We start from the raw sequence: 12,466 nt of genomic DNA on the forward strand, positions 1-12,466 counted from the left end.
ACCTTTAACATATGAGCTTAGACTTACATAGAAGCTTAGTAAAGTGTTTGTCAAATGGATATGAAAAGTTGTCTATGAATGGAAAAAAATCAGTTAAAGATCAAAAGATCACAAAATCTCAGGTGTCTATGAGAGATGAAGTGGAGCTGGAGTTAGCTCGTTTTTAAAGTAAGTTATAAACTATGATTATTAATTCCTCAATCAAAAATTACAACGGATGCTGTTAGTTTAGTGTTGCATCTTGGGTGAAATGTGATGTTAAAAGTGGATAAAACCTTACGTGAACTACCCGATAAAGTTTTCCCCACCCCCTAGCCTCAGAGTTGTTAACCCTTCCCCACCCACCCGTTTTCGGGCGATGAGAGTGGTTACTCCCTACCTACGGGGATTTCAAGAGAAAACACAACGTGGATGGTCACTGACCTGTTTTGATGGAGAGAGGAATGATTGACAATGACCCCAGACTATATTCACACATAACAATAGTTCATAATAAAGTAGGTTATTGTTTAAATTACGGGAAAAGGTCAGCTGTATGGAATACTGAAGTGTACGGTAAACCGTTCTCTTATGTTAACTTCTCCCACTATCCTCCCTATATAAACCGTCACTTCCTCTCTACCTGCTTGGGGGGTCAATATTAGCAAAAGCACTGTTTATACCTTGCACAAAACAAGGGGTAGGATAGGGGAACAAGATTTCAGCGCGCTTTCAAAATAGAAGTTTATTTTAAAACAATTTCTGTTTTTTTCTGACAAATCTACCTCTTTCTAATATTGGGTGGGACACGTTGATTCCAAACCTCATATAATGGAAGGCCTGTGACACTAATGATCATAAAGAGATTTATTATCTGCAATACATCTTCAATATGAATAGAGTTCAGAATTCAGCAGAGTTTGAAAGGGTTCAGATGAGTTTAGAAGAGTTCAGAGAAGTTCAGCAGAGGTGATTTCCCTTCTTAAAAACATACTACAACCTAATCACACATGCTACTGTTTTAATCAGGTGTGATTGGGATGGCAAATCTCCTGAATTCTGAGCCAGCTAGGATCAGAGTTAAGCTGATATACAGTTGCCTTCAACCCTGATATCAATTTAGAAATGTCCTTTTTTGTGGACACCATGAATTATTTTTTTTTAGATAGTCACCAAGAAAGTCAGAACTAAACAGGTTATAAAACATGCAGTAAATAAAAAAAAAAACTTTTTAGAGACACTTTTAGAGACAAAATGGGACCTTTTTAAAGGTGTTCTTAAGTAAAAGCAGTGGCTATATATAGAACTGTAATAACTTTGGCAATATCTGCTAAAACATCATATAATGGAGGGCCTGTGACACCAATGATCATAAAGAGATTCAATATCTGCAATATATCTTCAATATGGATAGAGGTCAGACAAGTTCAGAGAAGTTTAGCAAAGTTTGGAAGGGGTCAGAAGAGTTCAGAAGAGTTTGGAGGGGGTCAGAAAAGTTTAGAAGAGTTCAGACAAGTTCAGTTGGTAATTTCCCTATATAAACACACCTAGTACATAAAAACACATACTTCTATGTTCATCAGATGTGTTTGGGGCATCCTGTACTTGATTCTAAGCCAGCTAGGATCAGAGTTGAGTTGATGTTGAGTTATCTTCATCGCTTATACCAGTTTATAAATGTCCTGTTAGGATGACACCATAGATTGTTTTCTTTTGATGGTCACCAAAAATATGATCTGAATAAACAGGTTATAAAGCATACAGCAAATTTAAACAAACTTCTTAAATGGGACCCTTCCTAAATAGGTTCTTAACTCTAAATGCAGTGAATATATGTATACTGTATAACTTTGAAATAATATATAATTGAAGGCATGTGATTCAATATCTGCAATACCTTTTTTAATATAGACAGAGATCATCAGAGTTTAGAAGAGTTCAGAAGAGTTTAGAAGAGTTTGGAGGGGGTCAGAAGAGTTTAGAAGAGTTCAGAAGAGTTTAGAAGAGTTTGGAGGGGGTCAGAAGAGTTTAGAAGAGTTCAGCAGACGTAATTTGCCTATATAAACACACTTACTACTACTATATTTATGAGATGTGTTTGGGGCATCCTGTATTTGATTCTAAGCCAGCTAGGATCAGAGTTGAGCTGACGTACAGTTGACTTCAACCCTGATATCATTTTATTCAACATCATGGAGGTCAGAACTGAATAAACAGGTTATTAAATATACAACAAATGCTAAAAAACTTCTAAAAATGGGTTCTTAAGTCTCAAGGCAGTGGCTATATATATATAAAACTGTAACAACTAATGTGACACCAATAATGAGTTTAGAAGAGTTCAGCAGAGTTTAGAAGAGTTCATAGAAGTTCAACAGATGTGATTTCCCTTCGAAAATAAACAGACTACATAATAACATAACTAATAACTTTAATGGCTATATATAGAACTGTAACAACTTTGGTAAAATCTGCAAAATTCTCATATAATGGAAGGCCTGTGACAACCAAGATAGAGCAAATACAGATTTGTAACACTTGAAAAGCACAGATTCTTGCGAATTTGGATAAAAAAAAGGTTTTAATTTTGAAAAACGTTAGATAAATTACAAATCTGAAGATTTATCAGTAAGGCTTGGCTGTTCAGCATAAAACAGGCATTTTTCCAGTTATTAGTTTGTTTTTGTTAACATTGTCAGACACAATAAAAAACAAATTATTTGTATTTATTAGGTCTAAAATTTATTTATATATGTGTTTTAAATCATTATCTGGCATTGTTAGTACTCATATATACAGTGGCCGAGAAAGCCCAACGCAGTGCAAATTGAAAAGCACTGCAAAAGCACAAAACACATCCATCAAAATTACAACACAGGCGCAGCAAATAGAAAAACGCGCAGCAAATAGAAAAACGCGCTGCAAAAAGAAAAACGCGATGCAAATAGAACCACAACACAATGGAAGTGAGTCACAACACAACAGAATTTTCCCGGGGGACCTTAAAAGATGCTGTACCAGCTGTGTACAAAGGACAATAAGTGGCAAACAAGCTTCTGAAAAGTAAGTTATGTTTATTACCTGTGATTACCACGGTTGTGTGCATATTATTAAAAGTTCTGCTTCACAAAACGCCTTGTTTGCCACTTATTGTCCTTTATACACATAGTGAAGTCCGAGACGTTACTAAAGACGCAGCTTAGCTGGTACAGCATCTTTTAAGGTCCCCCGGGAAAATTCCGTTGTGTTGTGACTCACTTCCGTTGTGTTGTGGTTGTATTTGCAGCGCGTTTTTCTAGTTGCTGCGCCTGTGTTGTAATTTTGATGGATGTGTTTTATGCTTTTGCAGCGCTTTTCAATTTGCACTGTGTTGGGCTTTCTCGGCCACCGTATATATATATGCTAGTATATGGTTATATAGAACTGTGACAACTGTAGTAAGACATTTAAAATGTGTCAGAGTTCAACAGAGTTTATCAGAGTTCAGAAAAGTTCAGAACAGACTGTTTCACTTCCTAAACACATGCTACTACCTAATTACACATAGTGCTGTTTTAATCAGGTGTATTTTGGCCATCTTGTGCTGGAACCTGGCCAGCTAGTACCAGAGTTGAGTTGAGTTTATCTGACTTCAACTCTGACATCAATTTATGAATGTCCTGTTTCGAGGACACCATGAATAGTTTTCTTTTTTGGTCATTATAAAATTTAGAACTGAATAAAAAGGTTATATAACCAAATAAGTGCAAATATAGAATTGTAGAAACACTTCTAAAATATGAGTTCTTGATTGAAGGCCATGTTTATATGCAAAACTATGACTTGTGAGATATTGGGTAACTGCCAAGTTTAGCAAAGTTGAACAAAGTTCAGAAGAATTCAGTTAGTTTCAGAAGTTCAGCAATGGTTGAAATACCAAGAAATTATTATGAGAATCTTAAACCTACACTAAAAATGCTCAATATCAGTATAGAGAAAATCTTTGAGTAGAACATTTTATATATTATAAGAAATCATATAAATATAATATAATAACAATTTATAAACGATGATTTTGCTTCATATGCATTTCAGACTTATTCGGCAGCGCCCCCTGGTGGGGTGGTAGAGACAGAGCCGGTATATTGAGAACCTGCTTACTTCCTGGAGCTCAACGGGGGAAAAAAATCATATTAAATCCTAATTTCTTTTTTTCTTTCTTTCTTTTTTTTACATATTTTAAGGAACCTTTGAATTATTTAAATATTTACTTTCTTTCACATGAAAAAATATTTACATTTTTTAAATATTTAATCTCGTGTTCTTTCCTATTATTTTTCTATCTTTCGTTCGTTCTTTTTTCTTTCTTTCTTTCTTTCTTTCTTTGTGTCTTTTAATTAACATTTGTAATTATTTGTATTATTTCGAATTCCCTTTTATTCATAATAATATTATATAATGAATTGTATAATTAGAGAAAGACATACTCTATATAACATTCTTTCTTTCTCTCTTTTTTCATTATTTTTTTAACCACATAGTTTGTTTCTGTATTTTACGTCTTTAATTTTTGTTGGGCATTATCACGAACTTTTATTTTGAAGTATCAGTTAGGTCGCTACATAAATACGTAATCAGCGCGCGGCTGTGAATCCCACATGGAGTGCTGCGGATTCTCTCAGTAAACACCACTGATCTGAACTCAGTCTGAACTACACACAACCTGTAGCACAGGTTTAATCCCCATTTACCTGCTTTATTTATCATTTTTAATCTAGCGGAATGGCCACAGAAGCGAAGAGACCAAAGGTAAGGTCAGTTAATATTATTGTAGCTTTTACCTCCACTGAAAAACAGAGAATCTACATCTCTGTAATTGATTTTCCCTGGTAGGAATTTTGATTTGATATATCAGCTATGAGTAAAACTTTTGCCTTTTTTTTTTTTTTTTTTTTTACCGTATTTGAATTCACATGTACTGTGTTGCAGTTAATCACGATGTTTCTTTTTCTTGCAAACTTTACCATTAAAACAAGATGTGATTTGATTTCAGAGGGAGAGCAGTGAGGAGGATGATCAGCCTCTGCAGAACTTCTTACTGTGGTGTGATAAAGTGAATCTGACACTGAGCAACAAGGTAAGTTAAACCACCTTGTAATACATCTATTTGCATGGATTTGGTGTCCTGAATTATTGTTAAAGATGATCAGATGATCTTTGGAATTTTTACCTGGACTGTTTTGTTATTTACACCAGGTCTATTTAAGTAAAGAAGGCACAGTAGCAGAGTACGGCATGCTGGCTAAAGATGACATAGAAGAGGGCCATGTCCTTTTCTCCATCCCCAGACAGGCCCTCCTGCATCAGGGCACTTCCAAAACCAAAAAGGTTCTTGAAGAAGGTAGAACAGCCTATGAACTCTTGTTTTACTCTTGTTTCACTCGTGTTCAGTGATCAGAGTGTCTAAAGAGAGATTTGTTGGTTCTGAATCTCTTTCACTACCAGGAAAAGAGTGTTTGGAGAGCTCCTCAGGCTGGGTTCCTCTCCTGCTTGCTCTGATGTACGAGTACACCTGTCCAGACTCACACTGGAGGCCCTACCTGTCTCTGTGGACTGACTTTAAGAAGCTGGATCATCCCATGTTTTGGTAAAGGGTCTTGAATTGGCATGTACTTATCTTATTAATATCTAGGTTTTGTTCCTACTTTCTTAATAATTGATTATTCTGCAACTTCTAATGAACTGTGTTTGTTATGCAGGTCTAAGGAGGAGAGAGAGCGGCTTCTGAAGGGGACAGGTATCCCCGAGGCAGTGGACACAGACCTGACCAACATCCAGACAGAGTATAATGACACTGTTCTGCCTTTCATGCGCTCCCATCCGGAGCTGTGGGACCCTGAGCGCCACACTGTGGAGCTTTATCAGTGTCTGGTGGCTTTTGTCATGGCCTACAGGTGAGAACACCATAGACTGATCTGTAGAATATATTAGAGATCACACAGGAAAGTAATTTACTTAATGTAGTTCAATAATAATAACTTGTAGCGTAGATGTGTATATGTATTTATGTATATATATATATATATATATATATTAGGGCTGGGGCGGTATTGATTTTTTATAACCGCGGTAAAAAACTAACGCATCACCGCGATATTGCGGTTAACCGCGAGACCCCAACCCCCCCCCCCCCCCCCCCCCCCCAAAAAAAAAAAAAAAAACACCGCAAATTTATTGGTAACAAATCTTTATTCTTCAAACCATACAGCCTACATACAACTTCTACATAAACCATAAATACAGCATAACAAGTGAACATATGCTGCCTGTATAATTCGTCATTGTACAGCTAACCTGTCTTTTTCCGTGCAGACTTTTTGAAGGAGGAGCTTGTCCGCCTCCCCCTTCTCCATCCATAGATCTATTTTAGGGCTGGCCCGAATAGCGGTTTTGAGCTCAGGATATTCGGCAGTAATTGGTAGCGAATATTCTAATATTCGTTTAAAAAAAAAAGACGAATTAATCCACAGCAAAATTTTCCACTGACCCCCGGCCCCGAAAAAAATATATTTCTCACCCCTTTCCTCGGGCCGTTCGGGCTCAAGGCTCAAGAAGTCTGTGATAGGCGTCTGTTTTTTTTTTATTCACACTCTTCTTATTTCTCATTAAATATCTACTAGATACAGATTATATCTGTACAGTATCATTTATTTCACTTCCCTCCTGAATATTTGGAGTGCATTATGTATCCTTATGTTGTGTAGTTATGTAGTTTTCACCCCAGAATTTCTGCTGCTGCCCAGGCTTCGGCTGCATCGCAGGGCAGGAGCGCAGCTGCGTTACGGCTATTTCGTTTGAATTGTGCAGTGCAGAGTATTACAGATTTTGTATTTTTGCACTTGGGCTATTAGCTCAATATTAAATATTTCGTTTGTTTATAAATTATTTTATATTCTTAAACCATGTTAAATTATATTCGATTGGAGGAAATTAATTCAGACATCATTTCTTTTTTGTCCCGTTACCGTTCCGCAAAAAAAATCCTTCTTTTAATCCCGCATCAGCCCGCCACATACACAGTTTTGCCGCACCTGCCCCGCGGTCCTAAATAAATTTAATAAATTACATTTAGTGCTTAAAATTAAAAAAAAATATTTATTAAAACCGCGCGCGGTCACGTTTCTTACCACATTACAAAAAAAAAAATCGGTGTGTGTGTGCGCGTGTCGGTCCATTCTCCGCTCCTTTTTTGTGCTTAGGGTTTTTTTTGTTGCGTGCATGAGAATCACTGCGTGATTATTACAATTTTCTTAACTATTTATTAATGTGCTCCCACATCCTCTGGATTGATTAAACTCCTGTTCCCGCCAATAACAATTCAGTTCTGTCTGTGCCGCAAGATATCCTGACGGGACCCGCGTCATATAATATGTTGATTAAAATGTCGTGACGTTAAGAAATCGGCTCGCAAGAGACAACCGACCAAAAAAAAGACATTAGTTCCATTTTAAAATAATAGAAACCTGTCCTTTATGTTTGACAATTTTTGTTTCACTTTACGTGTCCTTACTCATCTGAAGTTTATTTATCTGAACTGAGTTTCATATGGTTATATTTGTAGCGGTTCTGAACTCAGTTCCGCGTGCTGTGAAAGAGACAAGGCGCAGCGCATTTTACCTCAGACTTGGTCAGATAACAACATTTCAGTAAAGATGGTGGTTATAGTTTTATATCATTGCTTTGCTGTTTGAACTACACTTCAACCAACCTTACTATTTTTACCAAGACTGAGGCGCAATGCCGCGCGTTCTCCGCGGTGCTCACGCAGAACAGCCAGCAGCCAGACAATGAATTAATATATTTTACTTTCTCAAAATGTGACCACGGAACACCTTACATGGCTCTATGGTTTACCTTGAGGTGGGTGAATTAGTTTGATGTGTTGGCGAGAGGTGCAGACACCACTTTCCGGCAAATCTTGCAGATGATTCTCTTCTGTTCTGAGTCTTTTTCTTCCTTTTTTCTCAACTTACTGAGCCTGCCCTGTAGCTTCCATTTCCGAGCCAATATTAGTGCTGCTAATCTTCACTCTCTTCAGCAGCCTCAATGGAGACGAAGTGAGCAGGACCTCAATGAGTACCACGCACCGCGTTTTGCTTAACCCATTCGCTGCCGCGCCAGTGCAGCGGCAGCACAGATAAATGACAAAAAAATTTATATTCGATATTATGAATTTTGAGATCGTTTGACACCAATATCTATCGCGATCAAAATATATTTGATATATTGCACAGCCCTATAGTGTAGGACTTACACTTGACATATTAATACTGAATTCACCACAGTTGTGCTTATATGGAGCATTTTACTACCGCTCAAAACGCAGTCAATCAGATTTGACAGCCATAAAAAAATGCGGTAATGACGGTAATGAGCTCATCACCGCGGTGACGTCCCATAACCGCGGTATTGCGGTAATAAAATTATCGTCACAGCCCTAATATATATATATATATATATATATATATATATATATATATATATATATATATATATATATATATATATATTGTTTTTAATGTTCTGCATTATAGATTTAATACCTCAATTAAATTAAATGACTCTATTTGAGTAATACTCTAATCCATATTATGGCAAGAAAAGAAACACAGATGATTCAAATTGTCCTCACACTGTGAGAGACAGACAGACAGACAGACAGACAGACCTGAGTATTGGATTGGCCAATGTCTAGTGTAGACATTACATACTACTCCCACTCTTTCTTTTCAGCTTCCAGGAGCCTCTTGAAGATGATGAGGAGGATGAAGATCCCAACCCTCCAATGATGGTGCCAATGGCAGACATGCTGAACCATGTGTCCAACCACAATGCCAATTTAGAGTACACACCGGTACGCCTTATTCACACACAGGCAGGCCCTAAATCATAGCATATATATATATATATATATATAAAGGTTGGGAGATTTAAATGTATTTTTTTGTTTGTTTTTATGCAATTTTTTATTTTTTATTTTATGGGATAATCAAGATTATACATCTTTAATTGCTTCTGTCAGAAACCCCTTAAATTCTGTGTGATTTTTAGTAAAAAAAAATACAGGAATCATAAGCTTATTGTAAAGTATTTTTTTTACAATATCACCCAGCCTTAATACACTTTATATATACATTTTTTTTTATTTATTTAGGACAATTTAAAAATGGTAGCAGTGCGGCAGATCAAGAAGGGTGAGGAGATCTTTAACACGTACGGTCAGATGGCCAACTGGCAGCTTCTGCACATGTACGGCTTCACCGAGCCCTTTTCCACCAACAGCAACGACGCGGCAGACATACAGATGTCCAGTCTGTATAAAGCAGCTGTTCAAGGTGAGCCTGAACGCTGTTTTATCCTGTAGAAAGAATACAATTTTATTTTTAAAAACGCTATATGTAATTGAGAATATAGTTTGCTTTGCTGTAAAATCACCTGAGTACTTGTTTTTGCTCCCGTAGTAACGCAGAGTGAGGCAGAGCATCGTCTGGTGGTGGAGAAGTGGAGCGTTCTGTGTGAGATGGAGATGGTCGGGGAGAAAGGTGTCTTTGTTTTCGGGAAGAACGGTTCACTAACAGACACAGAACTCTACACATCTCTGAAGGTATCAGACTGACATTTATCATCTTATAAAAAAGAGTCCTTGAGCAGTTTATTGCACTTTATGGAAACAATACTGTTTCAGTGTGCAGAACAATTGAGAAAAGAGTTTATGACTGAATTTATCTACTACAGTAAAGAATAAAGAATCCTACATTATAATTTTACATAACACTAGCCATTGCTGTTACTGCATGGCAATTTTCTTTTAATTAATGAATTATTAGTAAATTATTACCAAGGTCTCGGTGCTTAAGTAGCTTGTTAAGGCCATAGCTTGTTTACAGTCATTGTTAGGAAAGACTATGTGATGCAGATCACATAATCTCAGTTTTATATATATATATATATATAAAAAAAAAGTTTTATTAACCTTGTCCCAACGTTCAGATTAGAAAAGAAAATAGAAAAAGTGTTTTAGAGTCTGACCGCTGCACAAAGCAGCTCTTCTCCATCCAGCACATCCCAAAGATTCTCAATGAGGTTAAGGTCTGGACTCTGTGGTGAACTCTCTCTCAATCCATGTGTGAAAATGATGATCTCATTCACAATTCCAGCCCCATTGTCATCTTGGAATATGGTCGTACCATCAGGGAAGAATAAATCCATTGATGGAATAACCTGGTCTATATTCAGTACATTCAGGTAGTCAGCTGACCTCATTCTTTCAGCACATACTGTTGCTGAACCTAAACCTGCAGACCAACTGCAGCATCATCCAACCCTACATCATTTACTTACTTACATCCAGGTGGAGACTTTTTTTTAGTCATATTTTAAGAGTTCTTTAACAGTTCAGTATAACTGATCATCAGAGTAATTTATCAGTCAACTCAGGCTTTAGTAGATCCTGCAGTGTTTGTGTTGTGTAAACCGACTGTACTAAACACAGGTACTTTTAGTATTTTGCACATTCCAGCCCTGATTTCCTACAGTACTTTAACATGAAGTATGTCAATTTAGAGAGAGGTTCTGTCCACCAGATCCAGGACCTGATTTTCATATAAGTTCTTATATGAAAACGACATTTGTGTTGTTTCTTTTTATAGGTCTTGTGCATGAGCAAAGAGGACTTTAAAGAGTTCCAGGAGAATGAAGGTTGGGAGGAAGATGACGGTGATGATGATGAATCTAAAATGGCTGAAGCTTTAAGCTTTGAGGGACTGCCAGCTCTGGCTCCACAGTGGAAGAGGCTGCTGCACGCTGCTGCAGGCTTCACAATGAACCAGTTTTCCCAGGATATGGAGTCCGATCGCAGGCTGCTGGAAGAACCGGGATCTCTCGCCAAACTTGGGCCCAGAGAGAGCAAAGCTCTGCACGTGAGACTAGGACAGAAGAGCATCCTCCACGATCTGCAGCAGCTCATCCAGTAGAGCACAGCTTGGTGCACCGCGGCTTTATTTCTAATGTCCAGTTCACAATACGTGATTTTTAGCCTGGTTGTCCAGTAGCCTATTTTTCTTTTGTCTGTTTTGTTTCTATTAGATTGGACACACAAACTTGTGCTCAGAGGTAAATGGACAATCACTCAGAGCATGCTCAGTTGTGTAGTGTGAGGTGTGGAAAGATGTTCACAGAGCCATCGCTGACAAGCCACAGACACCTAGCAAAAATCAAGCCGGTTTAATATCTAGACCTGGCAGTGTCTTTGAATTAAGAGCAGTGACAACCTCCATCCAATAGGGCTAAGTTCTTGCTTGTTTTTGGAGAGCAAACATGTTCTCGTGCAATTTCCTAAGATTTTAAACTTGTGCAATTTGGGGCGCTGTGTCAGCAGTCAGTGGTGTAGTGTGAAAGCCACAACAACTGACAGACTTGTGATTACAGCACAAACAGATGTGTAGTGTGAACATGTAGTGCAATAATCTAACAACTCAAAAAGTCATGAAGTGTAAACTAATTATAACTAAACCAACACCCAATTCTGGACTTCAGTGTTTTCAGTAAAGAACTTCACATTGCAAAGTATTACCTGATGACTTTGGCCCAGTGTAGAATCCGAGCGAGGTGCCTTTATATGAGACTGAGTATTTTCACACCTGTAGTTTATTTCTCTGATTCAGATCAGTTTAGTTTGTTTTCCCCCTGATTTGGTTTGTTTTCACACATGCACAAACCTAAACGCACCAATAATTGATGCAAGAACGTTCTCTAAATGATGTTATGTAATAAAAGTTTGGGAGAAGGACAATGCCTGAACTCGTTCTAACGTTCTAACTCCACCCCGTATCAATCAACCGCCCTATAAATACCTGCCCTAACTAACTACGTCTCGTGACGAAAGTTCGCAACCCACCTCCTCCCCAACAACCCCCTTTATCTACTCTTCCACTTCTCATTAAATAAAAAGGGGGGGATATAACTGCACGCTTCTTCAAGCACGCAGTTCAGAACTCCAGCCCAATTTTCCCTGAGTTCCCTCCCCTTTTTTCTTTTTTTTTCTCTACTTCTTTAGCAGTTTAGTTAGAATTAAAATAGTATATTTGACCGTTGGGTCAAATTAAAGCCAGATCACCATAAAAATGAACCATTTCAGAGTTTATTTAAGACTTCCTCTAGCAGGTAAAATCCTTTTTTACCTGTACTTTATTACCCTGCTTCCAAATCTGAACTGAAAAATCCTGCTTGATCCACATAGCTTAATGGGAAATGCCAATCATTTTGAGTGTAATTTCTGCATACTTACATCACTAAGATGTGAAAGTCATGCAGAGTGTTTTGGTGTATATTTCTGTTGGTGTTTTAAAACTGGTTCAAAATGTAAAATTAATATTAAAAGGAATTTTGTAGTAAAGTGATTTATTTGGAATGAGCTGGAGCTTCACAGCGTGAAGGAAAAGCAGCAACT

The 12,466-nt window shown here is 37.5% G+C and overlaps 1 protein-coding gene across 1 annotated transcript; it reads left to right on the top strand.

Annotated features, from left to right (window-relative positions):
- Window positions 1–4,594: 4,594 nt before the first annotated feature.
- Window positions 4,595–12,400, top strand: setd6 (SET domain containing 6, protein lysine methyltransferase). Its single transcript, XM_022683778.2, has 9 exons — window positions 4,595–4,767; window positions 5,012–5,095; window positions 5,215–5,359; window positions 5,464–5,605; window positions 5,718–5,912; window positions 8,752–8,872; window positions 9,173–9,353; window positions 9,480–9,622; window positions 10,668–12,400. Exons 1-9 carry the CDS (start codon window positions 4,741–4,743, stop codon window positions 10,989–10,991), a joined length of 1,362 nt encoding a protein of 453 aa, XP_022539499.1. The 5' UTR covers window positions 4,595–4,740; the 3' UTR covers window positions 10,992–12,400.
- The last annotated feature ends 66 nt before the right edge of the window (window positions 12,401–12,466 follow it).

This window comes from Astyanax mexicanus, chromosome 10 (assembly GCF_023375975.1).
Source record: "Astyanax mexicanus isolate ESR-SI-001 chromosome 10, AstMex3_surface, whole genome shotgun sequence".
Classification (NCBI taxonomy): domain Eukaryota; kingdom Metazoa; phylum Chordata; class Actinopteri; order Characiformes; family Acestrorhamphidae; genus Astyanax; species Astyanax mexicanus.

Bases quoted from the DNA above. Each gene is read 5' to 3' on its own strand.
- setd6 (XM_022683778.2), top strand. From the start codon at position 4,741: ATGGCCACAGAAGCGAAGAGACCAAAG. The intron at 5,606-5,717 runs GTAAAGGGTCTT...TTTGTTATGCAG, and splicing joins CTGGATCATCCCATGTTTTG to GTCTAAGGAGGAGAGAGAGC. The intron at 5,913-8,751 runs GTGAGAACACCA...CTTTCTTTTCAG, and splicing joins GCTTTTGTCATGGCCTACAG to CTTCCAGGAGCCTCTTGAAG.